At 45.6% G+C, this 22976-nt stretch overlaps 1 protein-coding gene across 13 annotated transcripts in view; it reads left to right on the forward strand.

The window, feature by feature from the left end:
- Nucleotides 1-1028: 1028 nt before the first annotated feature.
- Cd44 (CD44 molecule (Indian blood group)) overlaps nucleotides 1029-22976 on the forward strand; it is an 86011-nt gene continuing 64063 nt past the window's right edge. For 2 of the 13 annotated variants that reach the window (XM_060371711.1, XM_060371714.1), the window contains exon 1: nucleotides 1029-1266. In XM_060371711.1, the coding sequence (XP_060227694.1) occupies nucleotides 1194-1266 (73 nt within the window). In that variant the 5' untranslated portion in view covers nucleotides 1029-1193. The remainder of the gene's footprint in view (nucleotides 1267-22976) is intronic. The other 11 variants (XM_060371713.1, XM_060371712.1, XM_060371716.1 and 8 more) reach the window with 8 other exon arrangements.

A 22976-nucleotide genomic window follows, 5' to 3' on the forward strand; every position in this document is an offset into this window, starting at 1 on the left:
ACCTCACAGCGCATTAGAGAGGATAGGGAATTGTGCTTCAAAAATATGACTTTCCCTTATTTTCAGCCTTGAAATGTCTCCCTTGAAGGATATGGCAATGTAACCACCTCTTTGAGATTATTCAGGCAAGAAATAGAAATGTTTTAAGTTCTGCAGCAAAGGGAGTATAAATGCAAATAAGAAAGAAACAATAAATATGTGAGTAGATATGAGGATAAATAGATTGATGGCAGGGAAATGTGTGCGTGCGTTAGTATGCGGGAAGGTGGAAGGGGAATATGGTGGCGGGGTGTGAGCTTTTAGGATAGGTGTAAAAAGGGTTTGTGGAATGATGGGTGAAAAGTTGCACAGGTGAATGAACGCAAGAATTGGTGGAGACGTGGAATATGGCTAGATGGGTGCATATAGAGATGGGTGGACAGAGGAATGGCTGGCTGGCTGTGTGAGTCCTAGGAGGATTCAAGGGATTGGTCGAAGGATCAGTAGATATTTGAGAACATGAATGAAATGTGTTGGCCATCACTGGGTTTCTCTGGGCTAAGATCCTCTCAAGTGTTTTGGACTTCCGAATAGACACTCCCACAATTCCCCACTTTTCAGCCCCCACCCGGCAGGGCATACTCCCAGCAGGAGTTCCCTTGTCTCAGCTCCTCCCTAGGATATGTCCAGCTTCCTGGGAAACCCAGCCACTCCCTAGCCAGGTTCCCAGAAGGTTAGCAGCAAAGGAGAGGTTGGAGGCTCTCAACTCAGAGGGGCAAGGTCACAGGATTCAGTCATTCTTTTTGTGTCAGGCAGTGCTCCCCTTAGGCAGGCTGGCTGGCCACAGAAGGAAGCCTGTGGAGTGTCCAGGGGGACGTGGGCACACGGGGTGGGGGTGGGAGGACAGCAATTCTCAGCTGTCCCGGGACAGAGGGCAGGGGCGCAAGGGCAGCAGCGAAAGCAGGCTGGTGTGTCTTTAAACCTCCGTTTGGCTGCTTAGTCACAGCCCCCTCGCTTTGGGTGTGTCCTTCGCGCGCTCCCTCCCTCTTAGGTCACTCTTTCAAAGCCTGGAATAAAAACTGCAGCCAACTTCCGAGGCGGTCTCATTGCCCAGCTGCCCCTAGCCTGTGACAGGTTCCATCCGCCCTCCTTGACCCGCTCCGGGAGACCCTTTCCCAGAGGCTACTGTATCCCTCGGTTTCATCCGGCAGACCATGGACAACTTTTGGTGGCACGCAGCTTGGGGACTTTGCCTCTTGCAGCTGAGCCTGGCGCAGCCCCAGATCGGTGAGTAGCCCGCCAGCCTGAGCAGCGGGATGCGAACGCGGAGTGCCGTAGAGTGCCGATGGACTCCAACTGGGCGTCCCTGGGTTGAATCGCCCGCCCTAGGAGTGGCTGCACTGAGATGGGCTCAGCAAAGCAAAGCTGGGATTAGGGGCTATGCTGTTGGAGACAGTTTGTTCTTGGGAAGCGGTGCTTTGGTGAAAGGGAAAGGGAAAAGAAAGTTGGCTGGGCAGGTTGCCCTCAGCAGATTTTGGGCGAGGTCGCCGGCGCTTGCTGGAGCGCATGGCGCAAACGTAACTGTACTCTTGGATGAAAGGCGGTCGGTCCCGACTAACAGGATCTGGTGCTCAGGCGCTCCCCAAGCCTGGCTGGCTGTGGCTAGCGTGGCAGAGCCAGGACTGGGACAGAGCTTGAGCAGGGACCTGTAGAGCTGTCCTCAGGGTGGCCGCACAGTTATAAGTCAGAAACTTTTCCGAAAGGAGTCCCGGAAAGCTGAAGAGCCTGAGTCCCCGCTTAGACTTGTTTCCCCTGCTCTTACAGTCCGCTTTGGTCACCAACTGCTTTAACTTGTGGGAGCTTCAATTGCTTCTGCGTGAGGTTCTGAGTGCCCAAGAGGTTCCAGAATGGGCCACGGAGGACACATAACAGAAGCAATGATTGGACCAGCCGCCACCTGGTGCTTGCAGCCCTCTGCTTCTGCCAGTCTGGGCTAAGTCAAACAGCAATAGCGGTTATATTCGCTACCTGGCAGCTTCTGAGCTGGGGGCTCCTGTATCAGGGTACCAGGCAGTGCAGCGACCCCAATAACCCATCTAAACGAGGTTGGTGGCTTTGGTGGCTGTGAAGGGGAGGAGCTGGGACCAGGTATTCAGTATATGGCTCAATTCCAACCTTTCCTTTCCTTTGTCTATATATGAGCAGATAATTCCATGAATGCTTTATCACCAGCATAGTTAGCTTTTCTTTTAAGAAGTGCCAGCTAGGTCATTAAGTCAGCTCAGCCTACAATGAGTTCCTCTTAGCAAGAATTTATTAAGCCCGGCTTGGGGTGGGGCAGGGGGGTCAACCTGGGCATTTTAGACATGCTAGATGGGGAATGGAGATTTTGAATTCAGAAGCAACAGGAAGTCACTCTTGGCCATTTATTGTACCCTTTTACTGTGCTAGGCTCTATGTTAGGCCATTCACATATGCTATCGCATTTTATCCTCATGGTGATTTGGTGAGAAGTGTCCCACTTTTTCTTTTCTTTTTCTTTTTCTTTTTTTTTTTTCAGCAGAGAAACAGGCTCAGAGAGGTTAGGTGACTTCTCGTATTCACACAGCAAAGGGTGACGCTGGTTGTGAACTCAGACTCCTTACGTTCCATAGCTTAGGACTGTCGTGGGATATCTGAACGCAGCTGCACAAAGTCAAAAAGACGTTCAGGGAAAGTGGCATTCTGGCCAGCAGAGGCTGCGGTGGAGGTTTCCAAAGGGAACCAGAGCTCCAAGGGGCCCGTGGAGGTCAGAAACATTGAGGATGGGTAAGCGAAGGGCAGGGAGAGCCCTGGACTTGGGCGCAGAGGGCAGGAGGGAGGTTGCCACACTAACCCCACATTTGCTGTGGCTGAGAAGCTGAACTCCTGCATTTTCCTAGCCTGTCCCTCGGCTATTCTAAAAAGCCTCCTCCCGGATGCTTGGAGCATCTTCTGACCCCCAGGAGTCAGGTCTTAGAGACCCACAGGTCTCTCCTGTCTGGGGGTTTCCAGCTTCCTGTTCTAGTGTGATCTAGGAGAAGAAGGGTGGAGAGTGAGGGCAGCAGCAGCTGCCTGGACCCTGGCTTTCACGTCCTTTTAAAGTTATTGGAAAGGAACTGAGACTCGGAAATGAGATGTGGCTTGGTAGAGGATGCGGGTCTCAGTAGGCAGAGGGGAACAAGAAAGGGGAGGGAGAAACGCGGCATTATGGTTGCCCCATTCTGGAAGTGACTGGTTTTGGTAGATTATCAGGAAACCTTGAGACTGGGCCAAGTTTTTTTTGGGAGGATGGGCAGGGGTAGAGTGACAGGAGAAACTGACAGAGGGTACATGGAAAGTGAAAGAGCAGAATATGGCCAGAGGTGGCTAAGCAACCCAGGTATATCTCAGGGCAGGGAGAAAGCGGGCCCCAGGTAGAAGGCAGGGGGGACGGTCCACTTGCCCATGCCCTTTCGCTTTTCCTTCACAGCCAGAGATCATTGTTAGGAAACCGCACCTCGACTGTTTAAAGAGAGGGTGCATGTGAGAGTCTTGGGGCTTGGGGGTGGAAGCGTCTTTCTGCTCCCTCTGAGCATTATGGATACCTCTTCCACTAGCAGTTAGACTGCAGGCTAAGTCTTCCCATGCGAAGAAATAAGGAAGCCAGCTCCATCTCTGCTGAAGTCAGTCTTGGTTCATTCAGTTATTCCCCTACACACTCAAGACTTCTATTTTCTTCCAAGTCACCATGACGAGTTGATGTGTTGGGAGACTCTGGCAGCTGAGGGGAAAAGTTTCTGTTTTCTGCCAACTTCTCTTTATGCAGGAGGGGACGCTGGACTACATGAAATTCCTGGTCTATGACAGATCTCCTTCCATTCATTCCCTAAAAATTCCCTGAATCACTGTCATAGACTCGGAGACGGGGACTTTAAAGATCACTTAGGAAAAAAACAAAACAAAACAAAAACAAAAAAACCCTTCTTTTTCCCAAGAGGAAGCAGACCATGGGAGACAGGGATTGGTGACTTCCCTGCTCTCCAGGGTTTGAGGACATTTCTGAAAGTGTAGCAGCCCAATCCTCTCCCCTGCAGTGGTGAGGAGGAAGGTGTGGCCAGTTGGGGTATGGCATAGCTTTAAAAAAAAATTACCTTCAGGATTACCATACACACTCATCACAGTTTTGTCTTTTATGGCCCAATATACCCAGTTTGAGTTTAAGAATGAGGCTCACTGTTTCTTACACTAAAGGAAAATGGATTTAAAAGATTCTGTGCAGCCTCTCACTACTCTCACTGTAGTCAGCAGAGTGAACATGAATGGCCTCTCTTGGCACCCCACAGGACTCCTGGCTGCCCTGCCTCGCCCTCCTCTGTCCCATCTTTCTCGAGGCTTAGCCACAGCTGTCAGAGATGCCAACCTAGTTATTTATTGCTAAAAATAAGTCAGTTCCCTTATCAGAGTCCAGTTGCCCCTTTAGACATGCTCTCATTTGTAGGCTTGGCAAAAAGGGAGAGTCTGCTCCTTGTCCAAGAGACAAGTCAGGGCAATACCCTTTGCCTGCGAATTAAGAAAGGACCCACAGACACCCTCATGCTGCCCTCGCAGGCATTTCAGATGTAATGACCCAGAGAGACGCATTGCTATGTACTCTTTGGATGGTTATGTAGACCCCATTTGAGAAGAAGTCTTGAAATCCCAGGCAGTGGGTTGACAAGGCTTTCTAGAGAAGTCACAGATGTTGCACCAAAATTTACTGAGAACCTCTAAGAGACACGTGGCCACCCAAGCAGGTAGACTTGGCCCCACTTACACACAGGAGGTGGTGGGAGGAGAGATGGCTTCCTCACCAGCCTCTCCTGGGGCTGGGGCTGGGGCTGGGGCTGGGGACAAGGCAGGAGCTGCAGTGATGTTTCATCAATACCTCCATTTTAGCAGCTCCACCCAGAGCGTGAGAAGGAAATGATTCTTGTGAAAGAGTGAGCTGAAGCAGGTGGCAGCTGCTTCCTGGCCCTGTGGTGTTTTCAAAGGGGATCTTCTCTGCTTCAGAGAGAAATTCTTGGGTTTGCACAACAAGAAGCTGATGACTCAATTTTCTTTGTGGCTCTGCTTGAATAAGGGCACACGCCATTTTTAAGGAGAGCCTTAAATTTGAACCCCACTTTTCACTCACTTAGTAGGTTGAATATTTATTAAAACATATACTCCTGGGGCTAGGGTGGAACTCAGTGACAGAGTACCTAGCATGCACAAAGTCCTGAATTTGATCTTTATAACTAGGAAAAACAAAAGCAAATAATAACCCGTACTATCTCCAAACTGGCCAGCAAGGTTTTGGGAGCCACTGGTGTCAAATGGGAAAAGTGTCTCTGCTACCTACCTTCTGCAGGCCCATGAAATCTCCTAATGTCAAGAATTATGTCTCACACAGTTTTGTGGTCCCAGCCTCCAGGGCTGGCCCACAATGAGGACCAGAAACTTTGAACTGAAATGAATGTCTCAAATAGTGGACTAAGACTTTCCATGCATAGAAGAAGGTTGGCTGACACACTGAATGTGCAAATATGTTTATGTATGTATGACAGATGCTGGCAGCATTGCCACTCTGGACAGGGGGAGAAGGCTTGGTTGGTCAAGTGTTTACGATGGGGCTTATATGTCCTCTTCCCAAGCAGAGAGTTTGTCTGTCTGTGGTTTTGGTGGCTGCTGGCTATGGGGCCCTTCTAAGGAGAAGGCTCGTGGATGGCTGGGTGAGAAGGGAAAGGGATGATGACACCAAACCCACATTTAAACCTCAAAATGAAATACTGTCCAGCAACGACTGGCTCTGTTAACTGCTGGCCCGAGGCTAGAGCCCTTGGGTGTGAGGTCCACATAACCTCTGACCACATGCTTCTGGCAGGTGGCAGCAGCAGAGAGAAATGCAGAAACGCTTCCTAGAAGAGTCTGGTATCTTCTATGGCCTGCTATCCAAACTTATACTACTGCACCCCAAAAGCGCCTAATCTGTAAGGAGCTTGGCAGCTGACAGGACACTCCACTAGCTTCCTCTGGACTGAGCTTGCCCAGTACAAAGCATGTTTGCTCACAACTGCCTTCCTGTGGATCGCCTGCCCACCAATGCTCAGAGGTAGAGAGTCCAACTCAGGATGAGGATATGATACTGTGGGGGCTAGACCCACAGAGCCAGAACCCCATGAGGTCGGGGTGCATCAGCTGCCTGGGGCATGTGTCCTTCCTTTGTGCAAGTGTGGGCAGACAGATTCATTGTGGGTGGGGAGGGCTTGAGTCACCAAGGGTGTGATTTGCAAAACTCAGGTCCCAAGAACCTTCCTCAAAGTCTTCAGCTTTTGAAAGTAAAAGGTTAATTGCAGAACCCCAGGGAGGAAGGAATCAGTCATGAGCCGTGATTTTTGAGCATCTCTGCCTTCGACAATGGCCGGAAGTTAAAGCATTTTGAGAGTTCTTACACCTTTTGTATTTGTTTCTGAGCTACTGGTAACCAATGTCAGTAATCCTAACAAACAGAACTGACGTTCTTTTTGTTTTCTATAAACTAACTCGTCTAAATTATACAGCAATCTTACAAAAACTGTGCTTTTATTATCCCCCATCACATATGAGACAACTAACGCGCAAAATTTAAGGCATGGAGAGGGCTGAGAGTCAAACCCAGGTGGTCACGTGAGTGCAGGTGCCCACGGATTCCAGAAGAGGGTGCCATATGCCCTGGGGCAAGAGTTACAGGCAACTATGAGCCACTTGATATGGTGCTGGGAATTAACTCTGGTCCTCTGCAAGAGCAGAGAGCACTTTAACCTATTGAGCTTTCTCTCCAGCCTCTTGTCATTGATTTTAAAAACATGATGTCTGAGGAGAGGACTGGACTTGCAAACAAAAAAAAAACAAAAAAAAAACAAAAAAAAAAGAGAGAGAGAAAGGGAAAAGATCATGTAATGGAAACTTTCCCCCATTCGCCCCGTTCATCCTCGGAGTGGCTGACTTATTCTAATACCCAGATAGGAGTCTAGTCTTTGTGGTGAGATGTTAGGGAGGGTGCAGACTTGGTGAGGTCAATGGATGGAGATAGGAGGTTTTGTTCGGGATCCCTTCATTATTTCTTACCTGAGTATAGGTGGACTTTGCTGACTGATATTTTTCCATCATCTAAGATTGTGGCTTGTGGTTAAAGGAAGCTAAGGCATGGAACAAATCAATAGAAACAAAACACCTGCTCTTTGCTTAAAAGCCTTTGCATTTAGGGTCTTTACTCTACAAACAGGAGTTGATGGGGACGGGAGGGAAACTGAGGAAGGAGTTTGCCAGGAATTCGGCTTTACACATCCAGGGCACTGAGGAGTTAGTTTATGGTAGCCCTTTTTCCCAGCTCTTTGGCAAACCAGGTCACTTGAAATCTGCTTGGTGAAGCAGGTAAATGTCATCCAGGGAGTAAGATTCTTTTCTTTGGGTACTGCTGGCTGGGAAACTAGCCATCCAGGAAGAAAGGACGTGAAGCACGGTGGGCACATGTGACTTAGCCTGTGGGAAGGGCTGTGGACCCTTCGCCTAATGGCAGGAACTCTTTCAGGATTCCGCATCTGTCGTGTCAAAGTCATGTGTCTCTTTACCCTTAAGCAGGTCTGCAGAGCCTTCCAAAAGCACCTCCCCCCTTCCCACATGTGCCCTGCATCAGCCACAAGCCATTGTTCCTTATTTCATTTTTTTTTAAAGGATAATAGTGAAACCTCCTCTTTGCAAGCGTTCACTATCATTCAAACTAAGACACAAGGGAGAAAAAGAGCAGTTGCCTGCAGCTGGCACTTGCCTTTGGCTTTGACAGTCATTTCACGGTAATCCTGACTCCATCTCTGTAGGTTTCAAAAGCATCAAATAAGTATGTCAGACACAAATGTTGCCAGTGAGGACTGTGCCCAGTCCAAAAAGCTGAGTCTAACAGATATGAGTCCCAAATTGAAGCCTAGAGGGGACTACTTGATTCTTTTCTATAGCTACCAGAGAGTTGTGGGGTTTCCAAAGAAATGGAGGCAAAGGGAAGATATGGACTCAGGGAAGCCTAAAGAGAAGAGGCCATACATTCATGGATGAGGTTTGGAGGGCAAATCTTCCGGCACTTCATCTTGAGTTGGAGCCTGTCTTCATGATACCTTAAAGGTCAGGTTCATCCGGCTAGACAGCCCCAAGTGCAGTTATTCCTGTCTGTTGTTCACTAGCTGCTCTCTTCCTGATCATTCATTAGAACTTCATTTAGGGTGATATCTCAGTTGTCAAACTGCTTGCTTCCAGAGTCCAAGGCTCTAAGTTCGGTCCATAGCATCCATGTACAAAGCCAGGAAGGGCAGTGTATACTTATAGTCCCAGCACGGGGAGGTGGATATGGGAAGATCTCTGGAGCCCTTGGTCCAGCCAACTAAGTCTGTTTGACAAGTTCTAAGCCAGTGGAAGATCCTGTGTCTTCAGCGCAGGATCGACCAATTCTCAGGAATGACACGAGCCTGTCCTCCCGCCTCCATGTACACCTGCGCGTAAGCACATACAAACAAGCATGTACATACATGGGTGTACACTTGCACACAAAACAACAAAGACTTAGTTTAAAAAGAAGCTAAAGAGAGGCGTTTAGTGGTGGCTGTGTCGCTCCAAAGCTCCCGACGGGAAACCCATGCCTCACCACCATGTCTGTAGACACTATAGCTCGCAGCTATTGGCATATTTCCCCAATTAGAGTAAGCTCTCATCAAATATGTAGATAGTTAACTGAATAAAATTTCTGGGCTTAATCTGGAAGAAATCACCATCAATAACTATCTGACTTACTTTTGGTAAATTCTGGCTTATCTTCAACTTTGCCTCTTCTCTTTTGGTCTGTAGAAAACGTGTCCTTCCCCTGTGCTCCTTTTAGCAAATCTCAAACTCCGAAGTTTCTTTTCTGGGCACCCTCTTCAGCTTAAGTGGATCTCTCTTAAGGTTTGATATGTCAGGCAAGGCAAGGAGGTTAAAAAGCCCATTTGATTTTGTCCAGTAAAGTAGGCCTCTTGATTTCCTTTAGGTCTGGCTGTTACCGCGACTCGGTCCTTATCTTAAAAATCTGACCTTGCATATGGCAAACTTCCAGCATTAAAGATCCTGCTCTTAGCCACACTCTGAGAAAAGATGTTGACTTTTTGATCCCTATGTTAAAACAGTGTGGTGGGGAGAGAAAGGTTGCTATTTCTCTCCAGATCTAGTTGCTGCTCCATGTAACCAGACAGTTGGTGTTGTTGGAATAAGGAGGTTGGTTTTGGGGGAGGCCAGTGCCAAAGACTCCATGATGTGAAAAAAGAGAGATCCTAGCTCATTCTTTCTGTGCCACCCAAGAGCATAGTGAGCTCAGGTAGCTATGTCTAGAACAAGATTCAGCTCAAGTGTTCTGAAGTGCCAGAGCGTACAGAAGCGCCCTCGGTGTAGAAATGATCTTTCTGTTTTGTTTCTCTCTGGTACTAATTCACTAGGCAGTACCTCACCACCAATTTCCTCTATCTTTTTCATGTGTGAAAGGAGAGAGAGCAAGACTCTAGGTGATCTCTGCAGCCCTTTTCAGGCCCCCTGCTCTGAAAATTCTCCACTCTGAGTTCACTAATCCACGTGCTTCATAAAACTTAGTGGAGAAAATAACACGACTGTGATACTATAATAGTAGAGCACCAAAAGCATGATGCCCAGTGTGGATTAAATGTCAGAAATTAATTATTAATCCATGCCGGAAACTAGGAGAAAAACGCAATTACACTTCATAAATACCAGCAGGCAAAAGCAGCTTCTGGGGACAGCTCTCTCCTGGGGACAGTTACTTCTTTCCTCGCACATCACCAAATTCTCCCTCCTTCTTGGAAGTGGGCAGATGCAGCAGCGCAGGGCAGAAAAGCTAACAATGCATCTCAGCCACACAGCTTCCACTGCAGGGGCCTAGTCCTGAGTTGGTCAGCAGGATCTGAACAAAACACTCATCGCTTCAAGCAATAATTCAAACAATGTTGTACCAAGAGGCCTGAAAACCCAACTTTTGAAGAGAAGAAAGAGTTATGTCCTTCACTCTCAAAGTTTCATGAGCATGCTGGATTTCTCAAATTCCCTCAAAGAGCCTTTACAGCATGTTAGCACAAAAAGATGCATGCGCTCAGCCAAAGCACCCACTGCAATACATGTAAATATTGGCTTCAGCCATGACTCAGAAGTTAAGAGCACCGGCTGCTCTTCTGGAAGACCCGGGTTCTATTGCCAGCACCCACATGGGAGCTCACAATTGTCTGTAGTTTCAGTTCCAAGGCATCTGACACTCTCTTCTGGCCTCTGAATGTACCAAACTCAAATATGGTCCATAGACATACATGTAGGCAAAGCACTCATACACACAAAATAAAATGATGATAATATATATGTACTTATGATGGATATTATACATGTATATAAAACATGTCATATTCATATAAAACTTAAGTAGGATACTGTACAAAGCAGGTTAGATGAGTTTACTCTTTCTACCAAGAGCTTTCCAGATTGAAAATTCTTTTTCATATAAATCCAAAGAAATTCTTGCTCAGTGGAAGAAAAAAAAAAGAAAGAAAGAAATCATCAGCACTGTGCTACTGAAGAGATTTTCAAAGTGGGTCAGAGGCTGAGTACCCTGTCTTCTTCCAACCTTCTCTCTCAGTCACTGAGGGTCTTCAGGCTGACTGAAATCTTTTCTGCTTGTCTCCATGTCCTACTCACCTGGAATCCATCATGTCGTATTTGTGCCTTTAGTTGTTGAGTGTAGTTCCTCTGTTTGTACTTTCAACCCGTCACTATGTTGCTCTAGGAAATGTGAGAACCCACACATGGCCAGCAGACAGCCCTTCTTCTTGGTCACAAAATGGTCATGGCCCGTCCTTTATCACCGCTTCTGTGTCCTCGAATATAAAATGGTGACAAGCCGGTCACACAGTTCATTATATTGAATTGTGTGACTGACAATTGGAAAGAAGTGAGGGATGCAGAAGAACTATTCTCCTCAAACGTCTGATATGTTAATAGAGGACAGCTAAGCAAGACAGCGCATGCCTGAGTGGAGATCAGAGAAGGTGGGACATGGCCCTGAGCTGGTGTGTAGGAAGACCTCAGGGAATTAGATGTGCTGTGTGTGTGTGTGTGTGTGTGTGTGTGTGTGTGTAAGAACATAGAGAGATGAGAAGCAAAGAGGGTAAAACATGAACAAAACATGAGAAAATTATGGTTTTGTTGGAATTAAAGGGGTCATTTGTATTCATAAGGTAGTTCATGCTGAAGGGGTGAGACACAACAATTCCAGGTGACAGAATTATAGTGGCATTGTCTACTGGGTCCGATTCTGCCTCAGAGATTCAGAGGCTCGGAGGAATGACGCTAACAGAATTTGGAACAAGGTGAACTCCAGAGTGGGAGTGAGAACTTTAATGTCTGCCTGGTTTGGAGAGTGATAATTCGAGTGACTCCCAAACAAGTTCTGTGGCGTCAGTAACAGGTTGATTTCTGCCCATGTGCAATTTATTACTGATCAATAAAGGCTGCCTGAGGTGCTGTATTAAAAAGCTTAATCTTTATACAAGGAATGCTGTGATCTGTTAGTGATGTCTGCCATGGACAAACTATAGAGTTCTTGGCTCCCTTCTGTCACAACAATGCCACCATACTAGAGCACCAGACTTTCTAGCTTATGTTTCCATAAGTCATATGTGGGATTCTCTGGAAGCTCAGCCGTTCTTGAGTCTAGATAAGGAGCCATACCGTCCACCACACCCAGCTTCCAGAACAGTACAAAAATAGTCTTTTACCCAGAAGACAGGTTCAGTCACTTGTGCCTTCTCTTCTGATTCATGCTTATTCTGTTTTCCCATCACCCCGTGTCAAGTTAGATGCTTGGAGTCAGGAATCTGCTGTTTGAACCGAGGCCAGACTTCCTGGCAAAGGGCCCTTTCTCCACATCACCTCCATCTGCAAACCGAGAAGACAGAAAAAGCTGATGCCTCACCCATGAGGGTGATAGGAGAAATAACTGGCTAATGGGCAGAAAGCCTTTGAAGATGAAAGGGTTGTATGTGCATGTTAATTACAACTTTTATCAGCCCCAGAGCCTCTGCATTCTCAGCTGCCACTGGGCACTCCGCTGTGCTTCTTGAACGGAAAAACAGCGGCAACATTCCACAGACCGGCCCAGCTCATAGCAAGTAGCTTCCAGTCAAGAAAGATGAATTCTAAGCTCAGGCTAGCCAGCCTCTCTGGGCCACTCAAGTTTCCCTACACATCCCAAAGGGGGAAAGTAGGCTCACTACCTGGGAAGGTATGATAAGATAGAAGTTAGGTATAAACAAAAGGCTCCATGGAGAGTCTACTAGAAATAGCCCCTGGGTAAGATTAGGACATTCTGCTCTAATTCCCAACCCGTGAAAGCCTAATTGTGTGACCTCAGGCTATTGGCTATCTGTCTAATGCTTCCATGTACTGTGTGAACCACCTCGGATAAGAATCTCTCTGCCTCCCCTCAACCTCTGCACCTTTGCTGGTGTGAAAGTAGGTTTGTTTGGTCCCGCTTCCTCCCCCCTTTTCCCTGGTCAGGCTGAAGCACGTGAATAAAACTACAAGGTGCTATTATTACCTGGGGTAACTTTCACCTTTATCTGTGTCTCCTGTTGCTGGTTGACCCCAATCGTTGAAACCATATTCTTCGGAATGCTCAGAGCTTCTACCCCCTTCTTATCTATGAGGGCTCCGTATTGGCTCAGGCTTCATGGTTGTGCCATTTCCTGAGGCCTGCAAATGCATTCAGGCTGGCAGGGGACTGGGGTGCTCTGTACAGATGGGTCTCAGTGCTTTTGGTGGGATAAGTCAGTTGCAGCACTGAAGACAGGTGGGAAGGTTATTTAGTGCTGACAGCTTGACAGGTGTGAGCTGAACAGGATCCCCACAGCAGCACCAAACTAAGGCTCATAAGAGAGAGAAACAGAAAAAGAAAGAACCTAACAGAGAATTAACCATGACCTAGGCACCACAAGCCAAAGATGCTACCATGTCAGAAGGAAGTGTTGCAAAGTACATAGTGTTAGTGTTAATATGCAGGCAGGCTGCCTCTGTGTTGCTTAGCAATCTGGGATGTCATCACTTGTCACTGCCGCCAGGGGCTCTAGGACACAAAGACCCCCATCTCTTACTCCTCTCTCTCTCCCCGCCTCTTCTCTCTGCCTGTCCCTCTGTCTGCACTTTTGGGTTGTATAAAAGAGCAAGAAATGTAAGTCCTCCAGATGCTAAAACTAGTCGGCAATCACGTCTGCTCTGCAATAGACCGTGGGAGAAGAGACTCATGGGAACCTGTGAAGTGACTTGAGCTTTCAGGAGCATGTGCTGGTATGGCACAAGAAGGCACATTCTGGAGAAACAGCAGATGCCTCAAGGAGCAGCACTGGAGAAAATTTATAATTTACTTACAGGTTGGGATATTACCTGGGTGTAGGATTAAACCTTTTGGCTTGGATCGAGGGTTTGATTGCATGTTGAGGTGGCATGTTGAATGACTTTCTGTGGCCATGCAGGGGCATCCTTTGGGTTCAGACAAGCTGAGCAGCTATGCACTCCTGGGATATGAATGTCAACCCACTTGGTTTCAGGGGCCTCACTGCTTTATCTTCTTGGTAATTTCTGACTCCTTGAAGATGGCAAGAGTAGACTCTTTCATAACAATGGCATGGATATGGTGAGAAAACAAACACTCGAAATTCAGGGGATGATAAAAAATATTTACCAAATGGTACAGACAGTGGCTGCTCCAAGTGGTCTTTCGTCAGCAAGCGTGTCTGATACAAGAGAAAAAAGTAAAGGGTATCTGCTTCATCATGATGATAACATTCTTCGCATCCTCTTTTAGTCAGATGTATTTCCTTTGGTAGGTGAGATAGGGATAGAGTTACAACTATCACAACTCATCAGAAGCTACAACCCATCGAGGCAGCAAACCACATGCTCACTCTCCATCACCTGCATCTGGGTCCTCACTTGTTAGGGCATCTAAGCTGAGCATCTCTGTGAGCGATAGAGCAAGCAGCTCTCACGAAATAACTCCTCCCACCATAAGATAAATGGGTGGAGGGTAATTTCAGGAGTTCAGTGATATTGCCAAAACACATGGCATTCTTTTTCTAATGTTGGACCCTGCTATTTTCATTGTCTTCTAAAAGCAGTTAGTCTTTTTCATTTTGCCTAATTGGCACCCACAGTTCCATGCATGAAAACCCATTTCTTTCAATGGACAGTAAAATCACATGGCTGGCAAGGAGAACTCAGGCCACTGTGACTGACTTAAGCCAATCATTGATACACCCATTGAATATGGGAATCAGGTCCTGCTTCAGAACAAGTTCTAGATTTCTGGGCAAAGTTGAGTTCAGTTAGATCCATATTGCCATGGTAACAATGTCTGCTATGATGTGTAAGGCCCCAGAAAGTACTTATCAATTTGGTAGAACTATGATTTAAGACTCAAATGAGACAAAGCCAAAAAGGAAAAGCAAATTTCTTTATTTTCTAGCCATACTCTCCAGCTTTTTCTGAGAGGCCGCACCTCATGGCTAGGTTTTGTGGGAGACTCATTTCATTTTGATGTTCACTCGGTCTATGTTTTTCCCCCCTCAATCCTAGTAGTTATAATGGTATCCTTTCTTCTCTTCCACAATAGGAAAAACCATTGAGACATAACCTTAAACTTGTAATTTATAAGAGATCGCTCCTGGGCTCATCTTTTGCATGCTTGAGCACTTTATTACTGGAAACTCATGGCTTGCAACCCATATCCTCACTGCTGGAGCTGGCCCATACAGGAGGACCACTTCTCTGCAGTGATCCATTAAAAAAGAATTAGTCTGACCTTGGATGAACATCTCTTCCTGTAAGTTCTGAGATGATGACCCCGGAGGGATTTGGTCAGCTTCCCCTTTCTATTACATTTTTCCACTGGAGTGTTTTAATGTGTGTGAAGTGTTTTCAGCTCCATTATCTAATCCAGTATTCACATTAACTTTGTGGTTAGCATTACCATACTTTATTTTTTTTTTCTAACCGTAGCAAAGTTTTAATGATTTTCCCCAAGTTTACTACAATTCAAGGTCAGAGCTAATCCATGTACTCTTGAGGGTTTGAATCTTAGATTATACCTTCAGAACTCTCATCTATGCCACTATAGTACATTAGCTCCATGAAGGCCCAAAGTAGGTTTAGGGGATCTGGAATTGACTACTGAATTTTATACTAATATTGTTCTTCTTGTTCCTTTGAGTCCAAATCTGAGGAGAGATAGGAGGGTTTTATTTGATTGTTTGCTTGTTTTTTCTGGGCTAATTCCCTGCCCCAGTGCTCATGAGTCTAACTTCCTGAAAGAGGCCTTCAGAAATTATATATATATATATATATATATATATACATATATATATATATATATATATATAGACTGTTTCATACATGCATATAATGATTTTGAGTCATTTTCCCTCCCCATTCCCTTCTTTCATTCTCATTCTGTCATCTGCCATAGTCTTTCTTTTTCCAAATAAGTCTGCCTCATGCTCTCAAGTCCGTTTTTGTGTGTGACCAACTGGGTTTAGTTATAATGGCTCACATGAGCATGATTGGGAAGTTATATGTTGAGATATCAACAACTTGTCAGTGGCTACAGCACTGAAGAAAGTGACTTCCTGTCTCCCAGCAACCACTGACTGCTGATAGTTCCTTAGGGAGGGGTGAGGCCTCACTGTCATCTCCTCTATTCGTGACGAAACATTGGCAGGCCCGATCTTGTGCAGGTTTCCACAGCCATGGTGAGTTCGTGAGTGTTATAACCATGTCATGTCCAGGACCCCACCTCCAGCTCTTACGTTCTTCCCTTCTTGTGGTGATTTTCCATTCCTTTTTGGCCACCTAAATAAAGTTTGAGGATTTATGACCCTATGAAAGGATGTTTAAAGATGGGCCTCACAGATGTGATTGTGTAGTACAAAGGAAGGAAGCCAGATTTTTCTCTATCTAATGGTGAAGGAGCTAGAGGAAACAAATTCTCTTCAGCCCAGATGAACTATACTTTATTTTGAGGTAAATTTCACAGCTGTGTAGCTTGCTGAACCTCAGCTTGGTTAATCAGTTCCTAACCCATCCTTCAGTTCCTAGCTGGGACCTTGAAGAGCAAAGGCTTGCTGCTAGAATGAGCTCTTGGCTCCCGCCACATCCTGTGCTTCTGTCAATACTCATTGTGCCGTACGGTTGACTTGTCCAACTTCTGGCTTCTCCACTGGGCCATAACTTCTATTGGTATCATGACTCCATGAACCTTATTTACTGTCCTGACACCAGTAGCTCAATACCCAGCACATAGAATTACTGAAGGAATCCTTATGGAATGAATGAGATCGGGACTAGAATTCCTTTCTCTTAAGGCTTGTGATTTACTTTAGTATTGGAGAGGTTTGTGTTAGATATGGTGAGTTTGGGCTAAGTTTGATGTTTAGTTTAAAAAGCAAAAACAAAACATTTCTTCCTCTATTATCTATCTGGCTATGGATCTACCACTCTATCTATCTATTTGTATTGTTTACCTTTAACCACTAAGTCTATTATTTTTCAATTAATACTGTCTCTTTAAACTCTTTTCAAATTCTATCTCTTTCTCTTTTACACACACACACACACACACACACACACACACACACACACACACACACTTAAGAGAGCTCACTAAGCAGGCTGCATCTTTTTCCATCCTTCGTTTCTCTTGCTGTGTGTCACCTCAGTTCCCTCAGTCCTTCCATGACTGGCATCATCCGTGAGATTCTCTTCTGTGGTTTCCTACAATGGTGGCCCATGGAAGCTGACTGTGTACAGCATCTGACCCCTTGGGGTATATGCAGAAAAAAGAGAAGAAGCGTCCTTCTTCTAGAAACAGGACAGTTGGGGCGAGGTCTGTAGAAGCAAGCTGTGGACACTCCAGGCCCCTCTTGGAGCAGAAAGAGACAGTCCCAAAGGCTCTCTCCAGAGGTGCCTTTGGAGCAGTTCTCTCTTCTTTCCAACAAGCACCATTAGGTAGACCCCAGGCTTCCTTCAGCTGCTGCCTCATCATATGGGGAAATGCCCCATTAAGTGTGTGAGCTTCCTGTTTCTGTTTTTGGAGTGTTACAATCATTAGCCACTTCTGGATTCTGCCTTGTTTGCATTGTTGAAAACTTTGGAAAACTTATCTGGTTTCTTTTCCAAACAACTTTTCCAGACCCCTCTGAAAGACATTCAGAAACCAGCCCTAGCTTCAAACAGGCTCCCCAGGAGCAATGTCTCCCAAAGACAGGTATTTTGTCGTTTTCTAAAGTCTGGAACAGAAACTGTTTACTCCAAACCATACAGTTGTCAGGATCATCTGGCATCCCATATGCTCAGAAAGCAACATGGGCCCTGGCATCACAGCTGGATTCAAGTCCTGCCACTTGCCAACGATGCTGCCTTAAGCTCTTAGCTTCTTTGTGTTCGTTTGTCTTGTCTCTGAAACAGAATTTTAATTCCCGTGGCTTAAGGGCTGCTGCGATGCTGTACATGAAACCCTTGATAGAATTTCTGGCATGGAACAAGCTTTCAATGGTAATAATTATGATCATTGTTATGATCCTACAGATCCTAGGCCTCCCTCTTCCGCATTCAGCCCCAACTGTGCTCCGGGTGCATTTGAGGAATGCTTCCAACGGCTTGGGAAAATTTTCATTCTATTTTCTGAGCATAATGGTAGCCAAAACAGTGACTTCTCACTTCATTTGGTGGGGTCAGTACTCCAGGGTGCTGACACCCGAATGGGCTTCCTGGAACAGTTTCTGAGCAGATGAAGCAGCCTGTGAAGTTCCGGGAACCCTGGCTGTAGCTTGTGGAAGCGAACTGGGAACCACACTTTGGGTCCTGTCTTTACTTGCACAATTACAGTCAATCTCCCAGGCTGCTTGTCTCAGCAGGATCAGGCTTTCCTGCCTCCAGTTGTTCCAGTTGGTGGTGGGGCTGGAGGAGGAGCAGCATTTGCCTGGGGGGGGGAGGGGAGAGCTGGAAGAGGAGTGGCATTTGCTTGTGTGTGTCTGTGTGTGTGTGTGTGTGTGGTGTGAGCATGCCTGCATACATGTGTGCACGTCAGAGACTCCCCCATTTCTTCCTCCCCAACCTTGGGGTTACAGGACCAAGCCTCTCTCCTCACTGATTAGGTGGAGGCTGGAACTCTGATCTCAGTTTCTTATGTTTGTGTGGTGGCCATTTTGCCTCCTGAGGCATCTTCCCCAAGCCCTAGAGACGACACTTTACTGTATTGTTCTGTGGCCTTAGAGCACAGAGGAACCTGTAGGGGGTAGTTTAATGTAGAAGCTTCCTTCTGCTGGAGTTTCTCAGGGACCACACCCTTCCCACAAGTCCCGGCTTGGGGGCTAGTTTCCAAAGGCATGAAGTAAATGCCTAGCCGTCTGTCATTGGGATGTTCAATTCTTTCACCTCCAAAAATATCTGTAATTGCCTTTAACTGCTTGGTTCTGCTCTCCTCCAAAAGCCACTCCCAGCCACACCCCAAAAATGAGCAAGGCTTTTGCACCCTTTTAGAGGAGTATTTTCATTTGAGTCAGCTTCTCATCTTTCTTTAACTTCGTGAGAGTTGGCTTAGCTTTTCAGTCTGTTGTTTGGAATGAAACAGATTATCAAAGCAAAGATAACTTTTCATCGTATAGATACATAATCGATTCAGAGCTCATAGTCTTCCTTGGCATCTGGGGGAGTCTAGGCCAGTTGCCTATGGTTTTCTCTTCCTATTGGAGAAGTACATTTACTGAGCATGTACTATGGCCTACTTCAGTTGCTCCCAATTTGCATGCATTTATTGTCTTACACCCACCTGTTCTTCTGAGTAAATATGTGTTGTATAAATGAGCGATAAAATTTCGTTAGAGTCACAGGAGTCTGAGGAATGGAGGCTCCTGGATAGGAACCATCACTTGTTTAGTGCCTCAGATTCTACGTGCTTGCACTAATTAATTCAGAGCTGTCTTCCCCCTCCAGCACTCTGGAGTTCCATGAGTTCCCACTCTGCTTTGGCTGGTAAATTATATTTTTCTGCTCTTGAGACTCAGGGGCCTAGAAAAGTCAAGGTCTCCTTCTTGTCTTTGAAGAATCTAGATTTTTTAAAACAATTTTTTTTTCTGGATCTTTGAGTACAGAGACACAGTTGTAACAACTCAGAAAGACTGCTAAGGAGGAAAGGGGATGATGGGAGTTGTTCCCTTTTTCTCAGGGACAGTGGAGCATTGAAGACCACCAGAGTTCAGGAGAGCCAGCCTAGGGAGGCAATCTCCCATAGTTCCCACTGAGCAGCTCCTTAGGCAAAGACTGTCCCAGGACTGAAGAATGGTTTGAATTGGCCTGAAATACTGAAGTTCACTGCAGGGAATGCTGGGGATGTTTGTAGTAATTTAGGAAGATTCTCTCTAAGGAAATTAACAACTCTGTTGTGTTTCACTTAATTGAAACCATTCTTTGCCTGCAGCTCCATTGATGGGTGGACTCTGGGCTCTGTGTGCAGAAGGCTTCATTTGCTGGAATTTGAGAATGGGATGCTATTCACGCTCTCTTTTTGTTTTGTCTGCTCTTTCACTCTGCTGGCCAGTCCACACTGCTTGAAATATTCATTACATCCCAGCTGTCTAGATAGCAGAGCAAAATGCCACTACCTGGCAAGCAAAAAAGAGTCACTGGGCTCCCTGGAGCATTGGGAGAGTTAATCAGCTCTTCTCGTTGCTGAGAGCTGGGCTGGGACCTAGAGGCCCTAAATCCAATCACTTCTTTTTCCAACGAAAACACTCGGATCTAGAAAGCTGAAGAGATGCTTCTAGCACCCATAACTTATCAGTAAGAGATGCTCACTGAGCTCCATGTAAAATTGATGCTTTCCCCACTGAACCAGAGACATTATTTAGTATCACACTCCATGTCTGACACTGTGGAGATAAAAAAATATATGTGAATAAGGCTGGACCTAATGGGACCCACACTGGTTTGATGGAACAGAATTCTTCCTAGCATGATGTTCTTTATAAAAAACATTTGGATCTCTCTAATCTGCCAAGTTAATTCAGTAATACTATCTATCTATATGTCTATCTGTTTATTTACCTACCTATCATCTATCTATCTACCTACCTACCTACTTATTATCTGTCTACCTACCTGTCTGTCTGTCTGTCTCCTCTATTTTTCTATTTATCACCCATAATCTCCTACTCACAGTTTGAATTGTAAGAAGCCACATATCTGGGTTGCTTGGTTCCAGATCTTGGTCCCAGATCATCTTGAGAGCTGGAGGTCCTTAGCATTAATCAAAGATACAGTGACTGATAATGTATTAATTTAGCTTAAGAGGTTTTTTACCTATAGGCCTCTTTGAAGACACCTTAATCTTGAGATATTGGCCAATAGCCACCAAGTACCAAGCACTATGCTAACACTCAGGTACTTTGCCTAGTGCTCTGGCTGTAAATTTTTTTTCCATCCTTACAAGCACTCCACGAGAAAATCATTACCTTCACTTTACTGATGAAGAACCTTGGCTTAAAGATTAAAAAATATGACATGCCCCACATAGCCTAGCTGAGAGTCGGGTCCCACTTTTGAATAATGATCCTGTCTGTTATGATCTTAAATTCGATGGGGTTAAAGCACTACCATTTCCACATACCAGGACTTAAAGTAATACTAGCACCGGTGATCAGAGTTACACTGTTAGGCTACTCTGGAACCCTGAGTTGCCTTAGATTTATGGCTAGGATCCAGGAGAGACAGATATAGCCCTGCTAACTCTGATTGTGTAACCAGCTTATGATCCAAATGGAGCCCTTACCCTCAAAGCCAAGATATTCAGTTACATTCATATACTTACCCTCCAAGTCTCTCTTGTCTACCTTACTGAGTCCAAATTCTAGAGGCATCTTCTTTTGAACCCTGGAAAATAAAGATGAATTCCAAACTTAACTTAATCTGGCGTTGGGGTAGGAGGAGAGATTTTCTTTTTTCAAGTCTATTACTTATATTTCTCATGGCTCTGAGCAAATACCCGACAGAAAGGGAGCTGAAGGCAGGAGAAGTTCTTTTTTGCTTACAGTTAAAGAGAGGATAGTGTACTATGACAGGGGAAGCGTGACAGAGTTCGTGGTAGCTGGAGCATGCTCTGGAGCTTTTTACATCTGGGAAGACCAGGAAACAGGAAACAGGGAATTCTGGCATTCTCTCCCCCCCCCTTTTTTTTTTTTAGTCCAGATCCCCATCCTAAGGGATCTTGCCAGCCACTCTCAGGGTGGGTCTTCCTTCCTCAGTAAAACTTCTCTGGAAAAACCATTGAAAACATACTCTGGAAGGTGTCTCCCCTGATTCCAAATCCAGTCAAGTTGACAATGGAGATTAATCATCACACCAGGTATAGGATCACACCCAAGTCCAACAAACAAACAAACAAACAAACAAATAGAAGGTGGCCCCAGTTTCCTAGGAAAGCATGAGATCACACTGGTCACCTGCCATCGAAGACCCTGCCATTGTGTCATACAACGCCCTCTTTTGTTTTCTGTTCAACAACAGCATTGGTCCCAGAAATGGCCTCATCTGTAGGTTAGTGGCTTCTCTATGTGCTGTTTGTTTCATCACACACTCTTTGTTGGAAGGGATTTGTCCTTTATCGCTGTACCCTAGGTCACAGCTAGCATAGACTTCCATATTTTATGGATGGTTCTTTGAGTCAACACCTGTCACCATGTCCTTATTATAGGACGGTGAGTGCTTTGGGAGGTACAGATTTCATCCCAACTGGCAATTCATTCTCACCCAGAACATTCTAGAGCTCTCTGTAGTGAAAGAAGGAGCCCTTTGGCAGGTGTGCTCTCTTGACATTTTGAATGGCCATTTCTTTTAAGGGAACTCAACCCCTTACTTTCCTTTGGCAACTTGATAGAGGAGTCATTTGTATCTTCGTGTGTTTCCAGACTTCTGGGTCTTTGCCTGAGCCGTCTTCCTTAAGAGCAGGAAGTTATGTTTGGCCAACTTGGTGTGAGCATGTAACAAATGCTAAAGATTCGTGTCCAAATCCTGTGGCTTGACTTGCATGGAAGAGGTCATTAGAAATGAGTTCCGGGAGCTTGGCAGTTGAGACTGGCATTTGCTGTTACCAATGTGGTTGCACAGGTTGAAAGCACAGGAAGAGGTGTGAATTACAATCCCTCAGTTCACTGGGTGATTGGAAAAGCCCTAATCCTGGAAATCCTTTGGCCCAGATTTTATTTAAAGTCTCCCACACAGTCCAGACTCTGCTACGTCTGGTTTACAATGTTTGTGTGCTCAAAGGTGTTTGAAGAGTGAACAGCAGTCAGGCTCTTCTGTAGGGACAGGGACCCTCATGATACCCCTACCTGTTTACTTTAGCACACGATATAAAAAGATATAAAACGAGAAAATGAAAAAGGAGAGATGGCAAATTTGCAGTGTGACCTGATCATTTCTGTGCCTCCAACTTTGGACCTAGAACCTTGCTAGTCATTGCAATGCTCTTTTTTGTTGTTGTTGTAAATAAATATTTTTATAGCCATGTCACTTCAGTGTGTGTTGATCAACTTGAAGATGGTGAAAAAGTAATCTAAAGGCATAAATCTTATTTTGTGTTTTTGTTTTTTTGAGATGGGGGTTCTTTACATGTAGCCCAGGATGACCCAGAACTCATGATAATTCCCAACTGTGCTGGCTAGTTTTATGTCAATTTGACACAAGCTAGAGTTATTTGAGAGGAATCCCAATTTAAAAAGAATGCCTCCATTTTTTTTTTAAATCAGACTGTAGGATCGCCTGTAGAGAGTTTTCTTAATTAGTGATTGATGGGGGAGCACTCAATCCATTGTGGGTGGGAC

This window comes from Meriones unguiculatus, chromosome 18 (genome assembly GCF_030254825.1).
Source record: "Meriones unguiculatus strain TT.TT164.6M chromosome 18, Bangor_MerUng_6.1, whole genome shotgun sequence".
Classification (NCBI taxonomy): domain Eukaryota; kingdom Metazoa; phylum Chordata; class Mammalia; order Rodentia; family Muridae; genus Meriones; species Meriones unguiculatus.